General features: G+C 40.5%; 1 protein-coding gene across 10 annotated transcripts in view; it reads right to left on the bottom strand.

The window, feature by feature from the left end:
- The window catches only part of ALPK1 (alpha kinase 1), a 375,069-nt gene that overhangs the window by 16,389 nt on the left and 339,486 nt on the right, over nt 1-19,194 (bottom strand). For all 10 annotated transcript variants that reach the window (XM_063920137.1, XM_063920136.1, XM_063920129.1 and 7 more), the window contains 4 exons: nt 15,624-15,700; nt 12,944-13,039; nt 4,843-4,947; nt 772-3,082 (listed from right to left, as the gene is read on the bottom strand). In XM_063920137.1, coding sequence (XP_063776207.1) covers nt 772-3,082; nt 4,843-4,947; nt 12,944-13,039; nt 15,624-15,700 — 2,589 coding nt within the window. The remainder of the gene's footprint in view (nt 1-771; nt 3,083-4,842; nt 4,948-12,943; nt 13,040-15,623; nt 15,701-19,194) is intronic.

Below are 19,194 nucleotides of genomic sequence, written 5' to 3'. Positions count from 1 at the left end.
CCATTCTAAGCATGAGACTACTGTGTGCTGCCTGTGTGCACTATTTACCATATGTATTATAGCGCAAGGGCCAACAGTAACTTGAAAGCTTCATATCACCCAATAAAGGCTAGATTTCAATTGCAAACAATAATTAAAGTATGTATCAGTAAAACAAAAACAACAAAACACTGCAAAACATGCAGAAATTATATATAAAGAAATTGTTAAATATATTTCAGTAAAACTTCAGACCTATAAACACAAGCGGCTTGACAAATCCCAGCCTCCGCTGTCTGCAAATTCCGACTGCAAAAAGCTCTCTGATAAGAGGGTCTATGCGTGACGGGGATTGCGTTTTCAGAGCGTATAGTGATGTGACCACAGGGCAGGGGGAATTGTTTGTCTGGGGGGTGGCTTGCCTGGGGGTACCCACTTAGTTGTGTTGTTGTGGTTAGCTCATTAATGTGGCCATGGGGTAAGGAAGGAGAGGGATTGTTGTTTGCCTGGGGAGTAGCTGTGCAGCAGTGTGGCTGCGGAGGGTTGGTTTGGCTGGGTGGTGGTGGTGGTGGGGTGGGGGAGTTGCTTAGTAATGGGGGTGTTTCAGTTATTGGGGGGGGGGGGGCACAGGACGGTGGTCTGACTCCCACATTTGTACCGTCTCCTACATTTTAGAAAAAAGGGTCAAGCCCTGATATATATATATATATATATATATATATATATTATATATATATAAAATAGTTATGTATACAAAGTTTATATATGCACAATATTTTTTTTTGTACTTACTGTATGTTTTATGTGACTGCTGGAAGCTAAATACTCCTGTATCCTTTAGCCTCTTCAGTAGCCATTCATGATTTACGCCTGAAAGAAGTCTTTCATAATCTGTGGCATCTAGTGAACAAGCTTGGCGCATCTGCTCAGTAATTTCTGGTTGAAGAATAACAAAGGAATTTACACTTGAATTTAATGAATTTGATTCAGACAAACTTCTTGAAAATTGACTTAATTTGCTCCAAGAACTGGATCCATTGCTGCTACTGAAGCTCAGACTCCATTTATTATCTCCTTCCTCGGTGGTTTCACATGGCTCATCACTGCTCCCTGCCATTGCCTTGCTATTTCCAGAAGATGTTAACAAATTTACCCCACTATTCTGCTCTTTTAGGGGGATTTTGGCAGTTGAACTTTCAATAGACCATTGTTGGTTAAGGAACTGCTTTTGGAACCTGTCTTCTGTTGCTAATAACTTGTCTTCAGAAAAGGAGGCCAGATTATTATGGCTTATCACAGACACAGATGGAGCTGCTGGTACAGACGGATGAATTTCAATAAGTGCATCATCTGTAGCATCTTTTGTTTCTCCTTCTATGTCAATTCCATGAACCAACCTTTGTCCTGCAATATGACCTGATGGACCTGAAGGTATTGGCATGTTCCCATGTACTTCAATGTCTACATCATCTGTAGAATATTTTGTTTCATCTTCTATGTCAATTCCATGAAATAACATTTGTCCTGCAATATGACCTGATGGACCTGGAGGTATCTGCATCTTCCCATGTACTTCAATGTCTACATCATCTGTAGTATCTTTGGTTTCACCTTCTACATCAATTCCATTAAATAAACTTTCCCCTGCAATTTGACCTGATGGACCAGGAAGTTTAGGCATATTTCTCTGTACTTCAATGTCTACATCATCTGTAGTATCTTTGGTTTCACCTTCTACGTCAATTACATGGAATAACCTTTGTCCTGCAGCAGCACTTGGATGACCTGGAGGTTTTGGCAAATTCTCATGTATACCAATAAATACTTCATCTGTAGCATATAGGGTTTCTCCTTTTACGTTATTACCATAACTTCCTGTAAAATCACCCTTAAAATCATTTCGTTTTCCTGATACATTGCTCAGTTTATTCTCAGTGACAGATTCTGTCTCAGTCAAAGGGTCTACAATTACAAATGACTCATAATCTGAATAGTGATCATTCCCCATTTCACATGACATAGTAGACACCAATTTATTGGTAGCTGAAATTTCATTATTTCCAGTAATAGAGATTGACTGGCTTGCATCATTTGTCCGGTTTGTTTCTCCAGTTTGTTTTTCACTGAACAGTGGACAATTAGATTGGTTATCAGAGCTCTTGCCTTCTTGAACTGAGAGACCCTGAAAAGGGATTTCAATTCCGTTATTTGTTTCTAAATTAACAATCTCACCTATTTTAGCTGAAGAGCCAGGATTCTCCACCTTACTACTGTCATCGGTTATGTGAGGCTCTTTTTCATTATGTTCTGGAATACATTCCCAACTAAAAGAGGAGTTTGACAAGCTGGAGCTGTAACGTTTGTTAAGTGACCTTCTAACATTTTTACTACTGTCCTCATCAACGGAGTGACTTATTGCATCAGACCGCACAAACTTTCTTCTCTTGCCTGATTTGTCACTTGAGCGATCATGGTCTCCAGCTGTTTGGATGGGAGAGTTGTCTATTGTACTGACAGTATCGCTAGTCTTTAATGCAGTGACACAAACTCCTGATTTTACGTCCATTGCAACATGGTTTCTGCAATTCCTATCAAACACGTCACACACAGAGTTGTGATGCTGAGAATACATATCCAGCAGTTTATTAAACCTGACTTTTCCGATAACAATATTTTTGTCTACACAATCTCTGTAGCTGTCGGGCACATAAGAACGGTTATCTGAGGTTTCGATTGGCTGTACTTTGAAAAGTTCTTTTATGGAGCTTACAAGAGACATAATATAATTGGCCAAGTCTGCTTTGTCATGTTTGTCTGGTAAAATATTATACTTTGCCAGCTTCTCCATGGCTTCACTATAAATCACATTCACGTCTTCATTTTGGGCAGTCTCACCGTTAAGCCATTTGTGCACATTTGCAAGACAAAAGGCTGCCTTGACAAAGCTGTATAGCTCCTGCTTACTTGTCACATGGTCACCTTTTTTCTTGGTAAGGAGCCCAATCTCAAATGATTCCTTAGCTTGAGAAAGATAGTAAGATCTCTTATCCACTGTACAGTCTTTTGACAAGCTATACGACAACAAACATGTGCCACGGATGTTCTGCAGAATTAGTAAAATAAATACATGTAAATAATTAGAAGGAATACATTAATACATTAGTTGTCCCAAGGCAAGGATCCCACTAATGAGGCCAATGCCCATGTTTCAGAACACAAGAGGTAACGCACAACTGTATAAAGTCAAAGCAAACTGCACAAATTATGCTGTATGAGGGTTTCATTTGAAATGTGGTAAGGATAGATACTGTATGTATCAGATTTGATTTAGTGAAAACAAGAAATCTGTTTTCCACAATTAAAACGTGTTGGAATGAGGATGTTGTAGAGAAGGTGACAGAGTGAGTTGCTTTAATTTAAAACACAATTGTTAAGAGAAAATGCATAGTGGTACCTTAAAAAGTAGCAAGACAGGGGAGAGTTTGGTCCACTACAATGTATTTTAACTAGCAAATCCGCATAGTATCACTCACCATTAAAGAAATGGATGCACAACAGACAGCAAATGTAAACGCCTAATGAATATACAAATTTTGTAATGTATGAGAGGCTAAACATTCTGTTAAATATTACAGATTTCAAAATGTGTAATGAAATCCAGGCAACAGAAGGGTATCACAAGTCTATGGACTGTTACCTTATAAAGGTATCAGAAGTCTATGAACTGTTGCCTTACTTGTGAATCAGAAGTCTACAGACTGTTGCCTTATAAGGGTATCAGAAGTCTATGGATTGTTGCCTTATAAGGGTATCAGAAGTCTTTGGACTGTTACCTTATATGTGTTTAAGAAGTCTATGTACTGTTACCTTACTGTATATGTGTACCAGAAATCTATGGACTGTTGCCTTATATGTGTATCAGAAGTCTATGGATTGTTGCCTTATATGTGTATCAGAAGTCTATGGACTGTTTAGTTAATTAGGGCTACTATATATACACAAGTTTCATTAGGACCTTCAAGGTCTTTCTCTTTGTAAATCTATGGACTGGATTTCTTAATTTCAGAAAATTCAGCATAATAATGCCTTAAGAAAATAAAGCGACATAAAGTTTGTGTCTAGCATTTCTGCTTCAAAAATCAATCAATCAATCAATCAATCAATCAATCAATGCTCCTAATAAAATTAACAAACCCCTATAATGCACATACAGTACATAACAAGTTTCTTTTAAATTTAGGGGGAGATGCATCAAGCTTTCTCAAGAACGATGAAGTTGCCCATAACAACAAATCAGCATCCACCTATCTTTTTATAGAATGTACTTGATAAATGCTAGCTAGAAGCAGATTGTTTGCAATGGACAACTTCTCAGCTTATCCACTCTTTAGAAATCTTCATACATCTCCCCATTAGAAAAGGCAACAAGCAAATAAAGTATGGGGGGAATTCAATTAGCCGTGGTAAATTACTGAAGCTAATTGATCCCCAGGGCGAATTCAATTAGCACAGACCGCTGGCAGTATCGTGGATTTTTTCTGCACCTGCCTGAGGCAGGAGAAAATAAATCCGCGATAACGGACCTGTTTTCACGGCTGCAATCGCGAAAACAAATGGATCCGGGAATTCATCCCGGATCCATGTGTATTTTTGTGCGAAAAGGTGTCAGAGTCCTCTCGAAAAAAAATGTGCTGCTATCACCATTGGGCAATAAATAGTGGTTAAGTCCCGTTTTACTTGCAAGAGACTTGAACGTGATCAATTGAATTCCCCCTGTATGTTTATGCAATTTACACAACCTACATTTGTAAAAGTAAAATAAAATATTTTATTGAAAAATATAACCAGGTTGAAGATAAATACCAAGTTGGTGAGTACAAAGAGGGGTGTGTATAGACTGTAAGTTGCTGCCAGTTTACAAGCTTCTGCTGCTGACAGTAATTTGTGTTCAAACTTTTCCAGTAGAGTCTGTCAATAAAAACATAGTTACATTGTTAGATCCGCACAACATCTTGGTAGCAAAAAAATTACAGAAAATGTATAGCAGGATATAAAGAGTGGTAAAATGAAAATACAATAAAGCATACATATATAACAATATCTTAATTCATGTTTGTACAGAATTGCAATAGCAATTTTCTCAGCTACAGATCTGCTAATGTTTTAGCAAGTGGAACTGCCACCAGCAGTGAAAAGAGACTCCTACCAGAGCCATCCAAACGCATTCTTAATTGTGTACACATTCTTCACCTACACGCAAAAACGAGGAGCTATGGGTAGGTCTGTGGCTATGCAAGCTGAACACAGCAGTAGCGGCACATGTTTTAGCAGATACAAGCTCACAGCTGTCGGCAGACATTTCCCCCCGAAAACGGCCATGACACGTCTGCCCTTGTTGTACCAAACACTCCCCGTAAACTCCCAGTTGACAGCTCCAAACAGTCACTTCCTGTCAATAACTTTGCGCTGTAATCTTCATTGCGAGCGAGATCGTAGCAGCACCTTCACGCATGTGCACTGCAATTGCGGCACATGCACTGTGTGCCGATGATTGCTCCATCGCATGGTAATCGGCCATTGCGTACAGACATGAATTAGGCTTAATACGCGTACAGTGTAAGCCTGGGAGAAGAGGCCAATGGCTCCTAGTGCGTGCAAGGATAGACCTGGAAGAGGAGACAGGCTGTCAGGGTATGCATGGGAGCGGAAGGTGGAGGGGTGGTGAACAGCAAGGAGGGTGGCAAAGACTAGTAAAGAAGGGCGGCAAAGACTATAAAAGAAAACGTATATTTTGCACCAGCTGTACAATTATCTTGCACATTCTAAAACTAAATAACACCAATATTAGGGGATTCTGTACTGGAAAAAGACTCAGGGGTTCACATAGATAACAAATTAAGCAGCAGTACCCAAAGTAGGAGTGCAGAAAAGAAGGCAAATAAGATATTAGCATGCATAAAACGGGGAATTGATGCAAGGGACGAGAGAACTATACTCCCATTATATAAATCACTAGTGAGGCCACATCTTGAATACTGTGTGCAATTTTGGGCACCATATTACAAAAAGGATATCCTGGAGCTAGAAAAGGTTCAGAGGCGGGCGACCAAACTAATCAAGGGCATGGAGACGCTGAAATACGAGGAAAGGCTTGCAAGGCTAGGCATGTTTACATTGGAAAAGAGGAGACTAAGAGGGGACATAATCAACATCTACAAATATATAAGGGGTCAATACAGAGAGCTTGGGAGGGACCTGTTTTCTATAAGATCAGCACAGAGGACACGTGGTCACTCGCTTAGGTTAGATGAGAGGAGTTTCCACACATTGAGGCGAAAAGGTTTTTTATACAGTAAGGACAATACGTGTTTGGAATTCCCTGCCTGAGAGAGTAGTAATGGCGGACTCAGTCAACACCTTTAAGAATGGGTTAGATAAATTCCCATTGGATAAAGATATTCAGGGTTATGGTGCGTAGGCACGCATTATAGTTAATATAACTAGTCCTAACATAAAAATAACTAGTCCTATAATAAGACTGCATAGGAGACTGCAAATAGGTTGAACTCGATGGACAATTGTCTTTTTTCAACCTTAGTTACTATGTTACTATGTTATATTTGCCCATCTTCTTAAGTTGATGAATAAAAAGTTAGTTTGATTTTAGGTAACCTTTATACAATACAATATTGTAAGTGTTTTACATCTTTTATCCAAGTGAAACGAAAAACTCAATATTAGAAATAGGACAGTATCTGAAGAAAACAGAGAAGGAATATAACGACTGCAGATTCCTTGTGAAAGCACACACAAAAATACACTGTTCAAAAAAATAAAGGGAACACTTAAACAACACAATGTAACTCCAAGTCAATCACACTTCTGTGAAATCAAACTGTCCACTTAGGAAGCAACACTGATTAACAATCAATTTCACATGCTGTTGTGCAAATGGAATAGACAACAGGTGGAAATTATAGGCAATTAGCAAGACACCCCCAATAAAGGAGTTGTTCTGCAGGTGGTGACCACAGACCACTTCTCAGCTCCTATGCTTTCTGGCTGATGTTTTGGTCACTTTTGAAAGCTGGTGGTGCTTTCACTCTAGTGGTAGCATGAGACGGAGTCTACAACCCACACAAGTGGCTCAGGTAGTGCAGCTCATCCAGGATGGTACATCAATGCGAGCTGTGGCAAGAAGGTTTGCTGTGTCTGTCAGCGTAGTGTCCAGAGCATGGAGGCGCTACCAGGAGACAGGCCAGTACATCAGGAGACGTGGAGGAGGCCGTAGGAGAGCAACAACCCAGCAGCAGGACCGCTACCTCCGCCTTTGTGCAAGGAGGAACAGGAGGAGCCCTGCCAGAGCCCTGCAAAATGACCTCCAGCAAGCCACAAATGTGCATGTGTCTACTCAAACGATCAGAAACAGACTCCATGAGGGTGGTATGAGGGCCTGACGTCCACAGGTGGGGGTTGTGCTTACAGACCAACACCGTGCAGGATGTTTGGCATTTCCAGAGAACACCAAGATTGGCAAATTTGCCACTAGCGCCCTGTGCTCTTCACAGATGAAAGCAGTTTCTCACTGAGCACATGTAACAGACGTGACAGAGTCTGGAGACGCCAAGGAGAACGTTCTGATGCCTGCAACATCCTCCAGCATGACCGGTTTGGCAGTGGGTCAGTAATGGTGTGGGGTGGCATTTCTTTGGGGGGCCGCACAGCCCTCCATGTGCTCGCCAGAGGTATCCTGACTGCCATTAGGTACCGAGATGAGATCCTCAGACCCCTTGTGAGACCATATGCTGGTGCGGTTGGCCCTGGGATCCTCCTAATGCAAGACAATGCTAGACCTCATGTGGCTGGAGTGTGTCAGCAGTTCCTGCAAGACGAAGGCATTGATGCTATGGACTGGCCCGCCCGTTCCCCAGACCTGAATCTAATTGAGCACATCTGGGACATCATGTCTCGCTCCATCCACCAACGCCACGTTGCACCACAGACTGTCCAAGAGTTGGCGGATGCTTTAGTCCAGGTCTGGGAGGAGATCCCTCAGGAGACCATCCGCCACCTCATCAGGAGCATGCCTATGCGTTGTAGGGAGGTCATACAGGCACATGGAGGCCACACACACTACTGAGCCTCATTTTGACTTGTTTTGAGGACATTAACATCAAAGTTGGATCAGCCTGTAGTGTGTTTTTCCACTTTAATTTTGATTGTGACTCCAAATCCAGACCTCCATGGGTTAATAAATTTGATTTCCATTGATAATTTGTGTGTGATTTTGTTGTCAGCACATTCAACTATGTAAAGAACCAAGTATTTAATAAGAATATTTAATTCATTCAGATCTAGGATGTGTTATTTTAGTGTTCCCTTTATTTTTTTGAGCAGTGTATATATTTTAAAGTAATAAAGGATAAAAAGGACATTTTTGCATCCTAAAAGTAGACTTTAAAATAGATTTCGAAAACTATACATAGTGTACCACGAAAATATTTTTTTACACCTATTACAGATTCCATTGCTAAATATTATCTTCTTATGTATAACTGAAAATCATGTCAGTAAACTCTTAGGGCCTAATTCAGACCTGATCGCAGCAGCAAATTTATTAGCCAATGGGCAAAACCATTTGCACTGTAGGTGGGGCAGATATAAAATATGCAGAGAGATTTAGATTTGGGTGGGATGTGTTCAAACTGAAATCTAAGTTGCAGTGTAACAATAAAGCAGCCAATATTTATCCTGCACAGAAACAAAATAACCCACCCAAATCTAACTCTCTCTGCAAAGGTTTTATCTGCCATACCCTCAGTGCCCATGGTTTTGCCCATTAGCTAACAAATTTGTTGCTGCGATAAGCTCTGAATTATGCCCTTAGTGAAAAAAGTACAGATAACAGATAGAAAATGATCACCTAGAACTAATACTGTTTCGCCCACTTCCTGAGTGGAAATGGTAGCACATCCTCCACAGAAAAAAGTAGCATATATTTTTTAACCTATATGGCGTAACGTTTAGATAGACAAAAAAATTTTTTAAACAAGAAAAACCAACAGAATCATTTGCCAAAATATTTTAATAGGGACTAAATCTTCAAAACGTTTTAGGGTTTAACTGCAAACTATGGGCCTGATTCAGATGCGGTTGGAGGTGCTATCACGGCTGCTTCCTTGGAAGCAGCAGTGATAGTGCTGTATGGTAATGCAGCAGGAAGCATCTATTAGAAGCAGATGCCCATGAGGCAGCAATGGATCACTGACTCACCATTGGACAACTTGCAGCACCCACTACGGAGAACCCTGGCCTCTTCCCTCCACCTAAATGGCTCCAACCATATCTGAATTAGGCCAATATGCATTAGACATATTTGCCTAATTTGGAAAAATCATTTCAAGGAGGCTGTGCAAGTAAGGCGGCATATACTTTCCACTTAAGGGGATATGTATTACATGACTATTGGGACCATCTGTATCTCCAGATAAGGCTTTTACAAAGGTTGCGGAGCACCAGAGCCGGGAGTAGATAGGAGCCCACTGCCCAGAGGGAGGACGTGGTATTATTTCTGCTTTCTAATAGCATGGCCATGCTTAAACAGCAATTGCTAAGTATAAACCGGCAATACAATCTATAATTATGCATCCATATTAACTTCTCTTGCTTGGCAAACTAACAACTAGCCATTAGAACTCTTACTACATCTTTTGGAGACTATTCCTTAGTATATGACCATCTGCGATACAGGAATTAATATTGCAACATTATATTCAATCAAGGAATGTTATTACCTTGCTACTAATCAGTAGAAACATCATTTTGTTATATTGTGTGTATTGGTATTGTTATATTCTTCCTGTGTTTGTTTAATCACATATATTGTGTGTCTTGAGAGGTGAAATATAACATCTGCCTGCTATATAATTAAGACAGGGAATTTTTATGATTAACTGCTGATCTTTAGTCGTGCCAGTATAGGACAGTTGTTTTATTCTTTTTTTAAACTTATATATCTTATTACAAAAATAAAAACTAATTGCATTTTAATATTGTTAAATTGTCAGCGCTTTTCTAGTCTTCTTTTTTTAGTATTATTTGTTTGTGAAGGGCAGGGTGGTCCCTTTAATTTAGGAGAGCTGCAGACATATTTTTCATTTAAATTACTGAGCATTCAATTGGCGCCAGGAGGTACTTTGTACCTTTATACTATTTCCGGATATGTATTACACCAGTGGGGGTATTTAGTACTGGCCATGCAAGTGAACACCACCTATAGTACTGGGTGCTACAAGTCACAGAGGCCACCATCTTGTCGCCTACTCCCCGGGCCCTGCTCGGCTTTCCTGCTCCAGGACCACTTCACTAGCCCACATCAGCTGCCAGCTCCTGTGGCTGCATCTGGAGAGGTATCAGACAGACAGGTTTTCAAATGCAATGTTGATCACCATCCTGCCGCCCACTACCCTACCTGGCCGCGCTTCACCTACCAGGTCATTGAGACGAATCGCCCCCACTGCGCAGGGACGAGCATTGCACCATTCGCATCTGGCAGTAAAGGCTGTGGTGGGATACAATTGGACTAGCAGCTTCTTTTGCAGTAGGCTGTTTTATTTCATGAGTAACGTTTTAACACTGCCCTCACCAGTTTAGACACCTCTCGGGTGGGCTAGGATGCGGTGGTGGTGGTGGTGGTGGGGGGGATGGGGGTAGGGTTAAACTGCGCACAGGAGGGATTAGTGTTAAGCACCCCCGGAGGGAGGCTATGTTTAGGCTCTAAGGGGGAGGGTTAGGGTTAGGCTGTGTGGCAGGGGAAAGGGGGGGGGGGTTAGGGGACATGGGGAAACAGTCTTACCGTCCCCTCTGTCGGGATTTCAACTCTCAGGATGCCGCTGTCGGTATTCTGACCACCGGCATCCTGTGCGTCGGCAAATCATACTGAATCCATCCTATTATACACGTATCAGTTTTCACATTATGCCTTGGACCCTTGTATGGCTTATCTCTCACAGTGTAACTTTAGCAGTGCGCCCGCCATGGCTTTCTCACCTGGTACGCTTGTGGATGGAATAAAAAAAATACATAGCTTTGATTGTTTTGTTAGGGCTCTATTTTTAGCATTAGGATGCTGCAACCACCCATTTTGTGTCCTCTCTTATTGGTGTGACCTATTCCACCCAGGGTAATCCTACGTAGTGAGCCCAAGATGGCTGCCTCACCTGGTACCTTTTTTGGGTGGAGTATATAACCCATAGAAGTTACTACCAAAAATGTCTGCACCAACCTTGCCTTCATTGCGCTCTCTAGGTTTCCTTTTTTTTTTATTTCTGTGTGGTTTTTCTACTTTCTGTAATACTAAGACGGACATTTACTAAGCAGTGATAAGAGTGGAGAAGTGGCCCCATCAACCAATCAGCAGCTCTGTATAATTTTATAGTATGCAAATTCTAGATGTTACCTCACTGCTGATTGGTTGCCATGGGCAACTTCTCCACTGGCTTACGTCTCTGCTCTTATCACTGCTTCGTAAATGTCCCCCTAAATCCTCTATAACATATGCTATGTCTTCGATGCCTGTTAAGCGTCTTGAGTGCTATGGGAGAAATAGCGCTATATAAATAAAATTATTATTGTTAGGTATGGGTGGCAGAGGATGTATACATGCTGTACTATGGCAGTAGGGAAGATAGCAAGATTACATTAAACAGATAATGTTGTACAAGCCGGCAGTTTGGGAACCACAGCAGATATCCAGCAGATTAGGCTACATTCCCTCAAGTCCAGGAGGTTTCACAAAATTTTAAGACTCTCCCGGACATTCTAGAAGAGTAAAAAACTATCATTAGGATTTGGCCCTATACAGGAATGAATAAACCCATAAAATACATGGTGACATCAATGATGAAGTGTCTAAATGATGAAGTCTTAGCTGTCCTTGTATTTCTTGGAAGTAATAACTGCAGCATCAAAAAATCATAGGGAAATTCAGAATTCAGTCCTATAGGCTTGTCTAGCCATGGCTGTTGGTAAAATCCTTACCCATTACAGTAACTAAATCTTACAGAATGCTTATTATTTTATTTAGCACCAAAATGATAGTTATAAAAAGTAGAAAAAAGTACAATATGTGATCAGATGCAACACAGTGCACTTTTGGGGCATAATATTATTATCCTTTATTTATATGGCACCACAAGGGTTCCGCAGCGCCCAATTACAGAGTACATAAACAAATAATCAAAACAGGAAAACAGCAACTTACAATTGAAGGCAATATAGGACAAGTACAGGGTAAATAAACATAGCTACAGCAGCAGACAACACTGACATAAGTATCAGGTGGCAGAAGACTGCTGGATTTGGTGCAGTTGAAGATTATTAAAGTAAGAAAAAAGGATAAGCTCATGAGGGAAGAGGGCCCTGCTCGTGAGAGCTTACATTCTAAAGGGGAGGGGTAGACAGACAGGGGTGACACAGATGGGGTACATAAAGAGAGTGGAACAGAGGGTTAGGATGAGATTTAGCTGGGTTTGGTGAAGAAGTGGGTCTTGAGAACCCATTTGAAGATTTGAGGTGGAGAGTCTGAGGGGGAGAGGTAGGGAATGTCAGAGAAAGGGAGCAGCACGTGAAAAATCTTGGAGATAGGAGTGGGAGGAAGTAATCAGTAGGCAAGAGAGTCGGCGTGTATTAGCAGAGCGAAGAGGACGGGTGGGAGTGTAAAGGGAGATAAGGTCAGAGATGTAAATGGGAGAGGAGTGGGTGAGGGCTTTGTAAGTGAGTGTAAATGTAAATATAATTTATATGGATATTGTTTTGTTCTCAGATGAAAAGGGTGTTGGAATAGAATGGGAAATCTTGAAGAAGAGACACACACACACACACACACACACACACACACACACACACACACACACACACGTTTAAAATGTATAGCAATGGTGTGTAATGACAATGTAAAACCTACCAAGCCCACGTTACTGTTTTTTTTAAACCTCTGGTAGTCCTCCTCACTCATGGATATGAAGATGTCTGCTAAAACACCAAGGGAAGTCGATATTCCCTTAAAATGTATACAAAATCAAAGAAAAAATGGTGAAAAACAACGGACAGTAGTAAATTGGAACAATTATCACTTTATATGGTATAATATATCCCATTGTACAAATTCTAATGTTGTTATTTGTAATGTATATATGTTCATGATGAACACACTCTTCTGTCTTCTGCGGTTATATTCTATGCATTAATACTGCTGCAGGCAAAATACAGCTCTCCAGAAGCACTTCCATCATGACTAAAAGGAAAATTCTCAGTTAGCCCTGTTGTTAGTGATGCTGAAGTCCAGTGCCACAATTCCCACATTTTATGCATCTGGATGATCTGTGATTGAATAGAATGTCTTCCCACCCAGTGACCAGCTGCTTAGACCGTGTGAAGACGCTATCTGGTGTCCTGGTGACACAGTGTGTGGAAACATGCAGTCAAAGCAGCTGTAGTTGTAATCCGGATCTTTACAATCCAACCCATCTCTCTAATAATGTCAGGTCATTTATATTTATGCTAAAAGTACCAGAACACAGATTCTTTTCAGTAAACTAAACTGAAGTCCTTACAGATCAGAGACTGACATCTATAATTATGTGAAGATTACAAAATAGGTACTAATGAACATTTGCAAATATATATGTGTTTATCATTAATTCATATATATGAGATCTCCAATTGGGAAGCATTTTTCCTATTTAAGCCAGACGTTCTGCCAGTAGCAATACTGAAGGAAACATGTGGGTACACAAATAGACAGAAATAGTGGAATTAGCTGTAGTCAGGAACTCACAAGGTTACATATGATGTCGCACATATTTACTCCGATCCTGGTTCTCATACCTAGATATTTTTGAATGGTACATGATGCCATTTCATACAGAACCCATTTGTATTTGGTATAAGGGTCTCTGACATTATTGGTGTCCCTTTACTAAGAAATGGGAAGTGTTGCATTGTTACTGCACAATGGCCCTCATTCCGAGATGATCGTAGCTACGATCATTCACACTGACATGCGGGGGGACGCCCAGCACAGGGCTAGTCCGCCCCGCATGTCAGTGCCGCCCCCCCCCCCCGCAGAAGTGCAGCAGTGATGCCTTTGCACTTCAAGAGTAGCTCCCGACAAGCGCAGCTTTAGCATGCTGGCCGGGAGCTACTCGTCGCTCCCTGGCCCGCAGCGGCTGTGTATGACGTCACGCAGCCGCTGCAGGCCACTCCCCGCACGGTCCGGCCACGCCTGCATTGGCCGGACGGCGGCCAGACGCCGCCGTTCCGCCCCCTCCCGCCCAGTGACCGCCTCTGCCTGTCAATCAGGCAGAGGCGATCGCAGCCCAGCTACGGCCTTCGGCAAAAAACTGCTAGCGTGCGATCAGATAGTTGCCGCCGACAGGGGAATGTATTTTAGCTGTGCAAGTGTGCGAACGCATATGCAGCCGAGCAGTACAAAAAGATCTTTTGCAGCTTCTGAGTAGCCCAGGACTTACTCAGCCGCTGCAATCACTTCAGCCTGTCCGGGACCGGAATTGACGTCAGGATCACTCCCTGCAAATGCTTGGACATGCCTGCGTTTTTCCAAACACTCCCAGAAAACGGTCAGTTGACACCCACAAATGTCTTCTTTCTGTCAGTCTTCTTGCGATCGGCTGTGCGAATGGATTCTTCGTAAAACCCATTACACAGCAACGATCCGCTTTGTACCGGAGTGACGCGCCTGCAGTTCTGACCTGATCGCAGCGAAAAAAGCTAGCGTGCAATCAGGTCTGAGTTACCCCTAATGTCTGCAGGCAATGTAAATATATTTAAGATAACTCTTGTAATTGATACATAATTCAGAATTTAGCAGGAAGAGGCTGATGATGCCATTTGCTTAATTATAAAGATTAATCACATTATAAGCAAAGCGTATTTCCTGCTGGAATGTTGATCTTATGTCAATGAGAGTTCCCCGAATAGGAATGACTGGTTACTTCTATTTTGTACAATGGCCACAAATGATACTGGAAAATAGTTTTTATTGTGTTCAATATTAAGGTCAGCAACGTTTTTTGCAGAGACGACCTGTGACGGACCAATAATGCTCTGTGCTAGCTATTTAGTTGTTTTTTTATATACTGTACGTACATTGTTTAAGATACTTTATTTATACAAAACAGAACTAATGGCAATAAGAAAAATGATCTATTTCTGATGGACAAATTGCTTAGAGCAAGGGATGGGTTTTACACTGCCCGTGCAAAGGGAAGGATTAGATGTTCCTTGTTTCTCTACTGCAACTTGTCCAGACTATAATAATTGATCAATTACTTAAAACAGTAATTAGTGGCCAAGATTACTCAGCAAGCTAAAACTTCCTCATTGCATCGTATTATCAGAGGGGAGAGCAAAGAGCCGTATGATTGCACTAGGGACCGGCCTGTCATTAAATCCTTTGCTTTTGTGCCTCACTGGTAAGCTATCACTTTAGCTCTTAAAAGTAAAAGATTACAGTGGTGGAAGGAACACACCAAACTACTCCCACCTTTCTGATGTTCTACCATGAATAAGAGTCTACAAAGCAGCAATCACAGCACCACTAGCAGCGGTGCAGTAATATCTACCTTTTTGTCAGGTATGGGGAGTTCAAAAAAACCAACAAGAGAGGTCCAGATCAGCTCAGCTGCCTCGTACCACATGCCTGCAGCAAAGGAGAACAATATCACAAACAATTAATACATAGTTGATCACTTTTTAGAATAATTTCCGGGGAGCTGGGAGAATACAGCTACGCTGGTCATGAGTAATACTAACACATGGTTAAACCAAAATGACTGAGGTAATAAGTCACCTGTGCTCAAGCATGGATATACTTAACACCTGGACTGTTAGTGTCCCTTGAGTATAAAGTTTGAGAAGCGCTGACTTGCTCCAGTGGACTATATTAATCTGTAGTTGCCTGGAGTCCGCAGGCAAACAATCGGGGAGTCAGGTGGAAAGGTAGTATAAAGGAAGAACGTTTGTACAAACAGGATTACAGATACATGGAGGTTTCCAATTAGCTAACAGGGGGCCTAGAGAAGTGATAAAGCAGTGATAAGTGCTAGGTAATAACGCACCAGCCAATCAGCTCCAATATGTAAATTGACAGTTAGGAGCTGACTGGCTGGTGCGTTATCACCTTGCACTTATCACTGCTTTATCACTTCTCCAGGCTTAATACATCTGCCGAACAAAAAGAAAAATGGGGTATGGCACTGCGCTAACAGACTATAAATCCTGCTTTACTATAAATGCTGCTTAGGGAAGAAGTGCAGAATCACTACCTAATTCTGCTGTTGGGATTGGAGTGTAGATAGGTTTTTTTCCCCAGCGCAAAATTAGTAAAGATGACAGACACGTAAATAAAAAACAGTTTGTTTTATTCTGAAGATTCCATTTCTTATAATCATTAAATAAAAATAAAAAAGAAAAATATAAAAATGAAAACTAAAAATGTAAAATTTTTTTCTCCTTTAAAAGGAGTACATGATAAATAGTAGTATGATTGGAACTGTATGTACAGTATATGAATTTGTCGGTAAAGGTAATAAATATGTATAGTTTATAGAAAAAACCCTCTATAGGTACCTATGAAAAAATAGGGAATATAGATTGCCATTCAAACGAATGTGCAAATTGTGAAACTTCTATAATGATATACAGTAAAACATAGAAAATGTTGTACTGCAAAAATTATTTTGCAATATGTAGTGTAGTAGTTGTGTCACCTATTACCGGTAAACAAACAGACAGACTACATTTAAACATAAAAAACACATAACATATACTGGATGCCCGTAAATAATCCAAAGTATTCAAAAAGAAGGGCTATATGTATTATTTGTTGTCTTTATCTAGATACAGAGAAAGTGCACCTTCTGGCGACTTAACCTCTCTGATTTACTTCAGGTTCTGTAACTCCCGGCAGGCACAGAATTCGCAAGTCCATGTGTGACTCAGTCTTAATTAGTCTTGCGGTGTCAGTAATCACTTGAATATTAATATGACTCAATGGTATCAAAGTTCAGGTGTGTCTTACTGTTTGCTGTTATCCAAATCTTTGATGGTTCAAGGTGATGTTCCGGTTGTGTTGTCCCCCAAAGATGGGTAAAGTCGGAGTCCGCCGGCGGAGGTCCTGCAGAAGCCGTTTTCAGCGCTGAACGGCAGTGTGCAGGATCGATTTGCTCTGTGATCGACGCGTTTCGCCTTGGAACAAGGCTTCCTCAGGAAAACAGATAAATCTCTCCAGACTTTCTCCCGTCTTTTAAAGGGGGTTTGTGTATGACGGCATCGCATCGTACTTCCGGTGTTGAATGCGTTCCATACCGATATGATATCCTGTGTTTGCGTTCCAAAGTAAATGTGTGTCACATATTTCCTGGATACCTTGCGTTTCATAATGTTTTAGTATCCTGCTTTTGCGTTCCAACTAGATGTTTAACTTCCGGTATCGGGTAAAGGATTTTATACACTACGCAAATATGTGGTTTTTTCCATTATTCCACTTTGTAATTAGGGTATAAAAGTTACGTTGAGCTTTATTGCTGGATTGTATTAATAATACCCACATTCTCAGTACTTCATATAGCAACAATAATATGGACGAACATAAACAACACACACATAACAAACAAATGGTTCTCATCTATATATTAAAATTGATGTGGTGTACGGAAGTTGTTATAATATGGATTTTGGCTCTGAGTGGGAGGATATCCAAATCTGGTAATCTAATCATGGGATTAATAATGAGAGGAGGGGCAACAGTATCAATGTTTGAAAAATCAAGTGAAATTTGAAAAAAATATAAATAAATAAATAAAATAAATACTAAAATGAAAATAAAAAATAAAATTGAATGTGAAAATTACATTGTGTTTATGATAATAAAAATTACTAAAAATAAAGAGCAGTTATGCAAATGAATAGATAAACGATACAAAAATAAAAATAAAAAATAGATTCTGTAAATAATTATTGGGAAAGAGTATGTTCCTTCAGAGGGTCTTGTTTATTAACAAACTCTATTTTATGTTAAGAACGGGTTAAGATTGAAATCGACGTTCAGCCCTTTGGGTGTTAATGTTCCCATTTTATAAATTAATTTGGTTTCTTCCTTTATGAGATAATCTTCTGGTTTTCCTCCTCTCCAGGGTATGGTGATTTTTTTCAAACCTATGAATTGTAATATGTGCGGATTGGCATTATGTTTCTCTTGGAAATGTACGGGAATACTGTGATCTTTCTTTTTGTTCCTGATATTGCAGAGGTGTTCTTGAATCCTGATATGGAGCTTTCTCTTCGTTTGGCCTACATATTGTAGGCCGCAGGGACAATAAAGTAAGTATACAACGCCACTGCTTATGCAACTTATTCGTTCCTTGATCTTATATTCGGTCCCATTTGAGAATGAAGTGACGGATTCGACGATTTGGATGGAATTTGGTCTTGTTTTTCTGCAGGCTGTGCAAGTACCGCACCTTGAGAAGCCTTTTCTTCCTTCTTCTTTCTTATCTGTTGTTTTTTGGTGACTTTTGACCAATATGGATTTTAAAGTTGGTGCTCTTTTATATACAAACCGCGGTTTCGGAGGTAATACTTCTTTGAGGATCTCATCCGAAAGTAAAATGTGCCAATGTTTCCGGATGCTGTACTCAATTTCCCTGTTTTGGGTTGAAAAAGTGGAGATGAACAAGGCATCTTTCATTTTGTTGGTTTCTTGTTGTTTATATTTTAAAAGTTCTGTGCGGGGTAACTGCTTGATGTTATGTTTGGCCTCTTGTAGGGCTGCCTTGTTATAATTCTTTTCCTCAAAATTCTTGATAAGTATTTCTACTTGAGTATCAAGGAAACGGATTTTGATACTCAAGTAGAAATACTTATCAAGAATTTTGAGGAAAAGAATTATAACAAGGCAAGACCAAATTCCATCCAAATCGTCGAATCCGTCACTTCATTCTCAAATGGGACCGAATATAAGATCAAGGAACGAATAAGTTGCATAAGCAGTGGCGTTGTATACTTACTTTATTGTCCCTGCGGCCTACAATATGTAGGCCAAACGAAGAGAAAGCTCCATATCAGGATTCAAGAACACCTCTGCAATATCAGGAACAAAAAGAAAGATCACAGTATTCCCGTACATTTCCAAGA

This window comes from Pseudophryne corroboree, chromosome 1, assembly GCF_028390025.1.
Source record: "Pseudophryne corroboree isolate aPseCor3 chromosome 1, aPseCor3.hap2, whole genome shotgun sequence".
NCBI classification, from domain to species: domain Eukaryota; kingdom Metazoa; phylum Chordata; class Amphibia; order Anura; family Myobatrachidae; genus Pseudophryne; species Pseudophryne corroboree.
The sequence above is the reverse complement of the archived record's forward strand: the minus strand, read 5'-3'. Positions and strand labels throughout refer to the sequence as shown.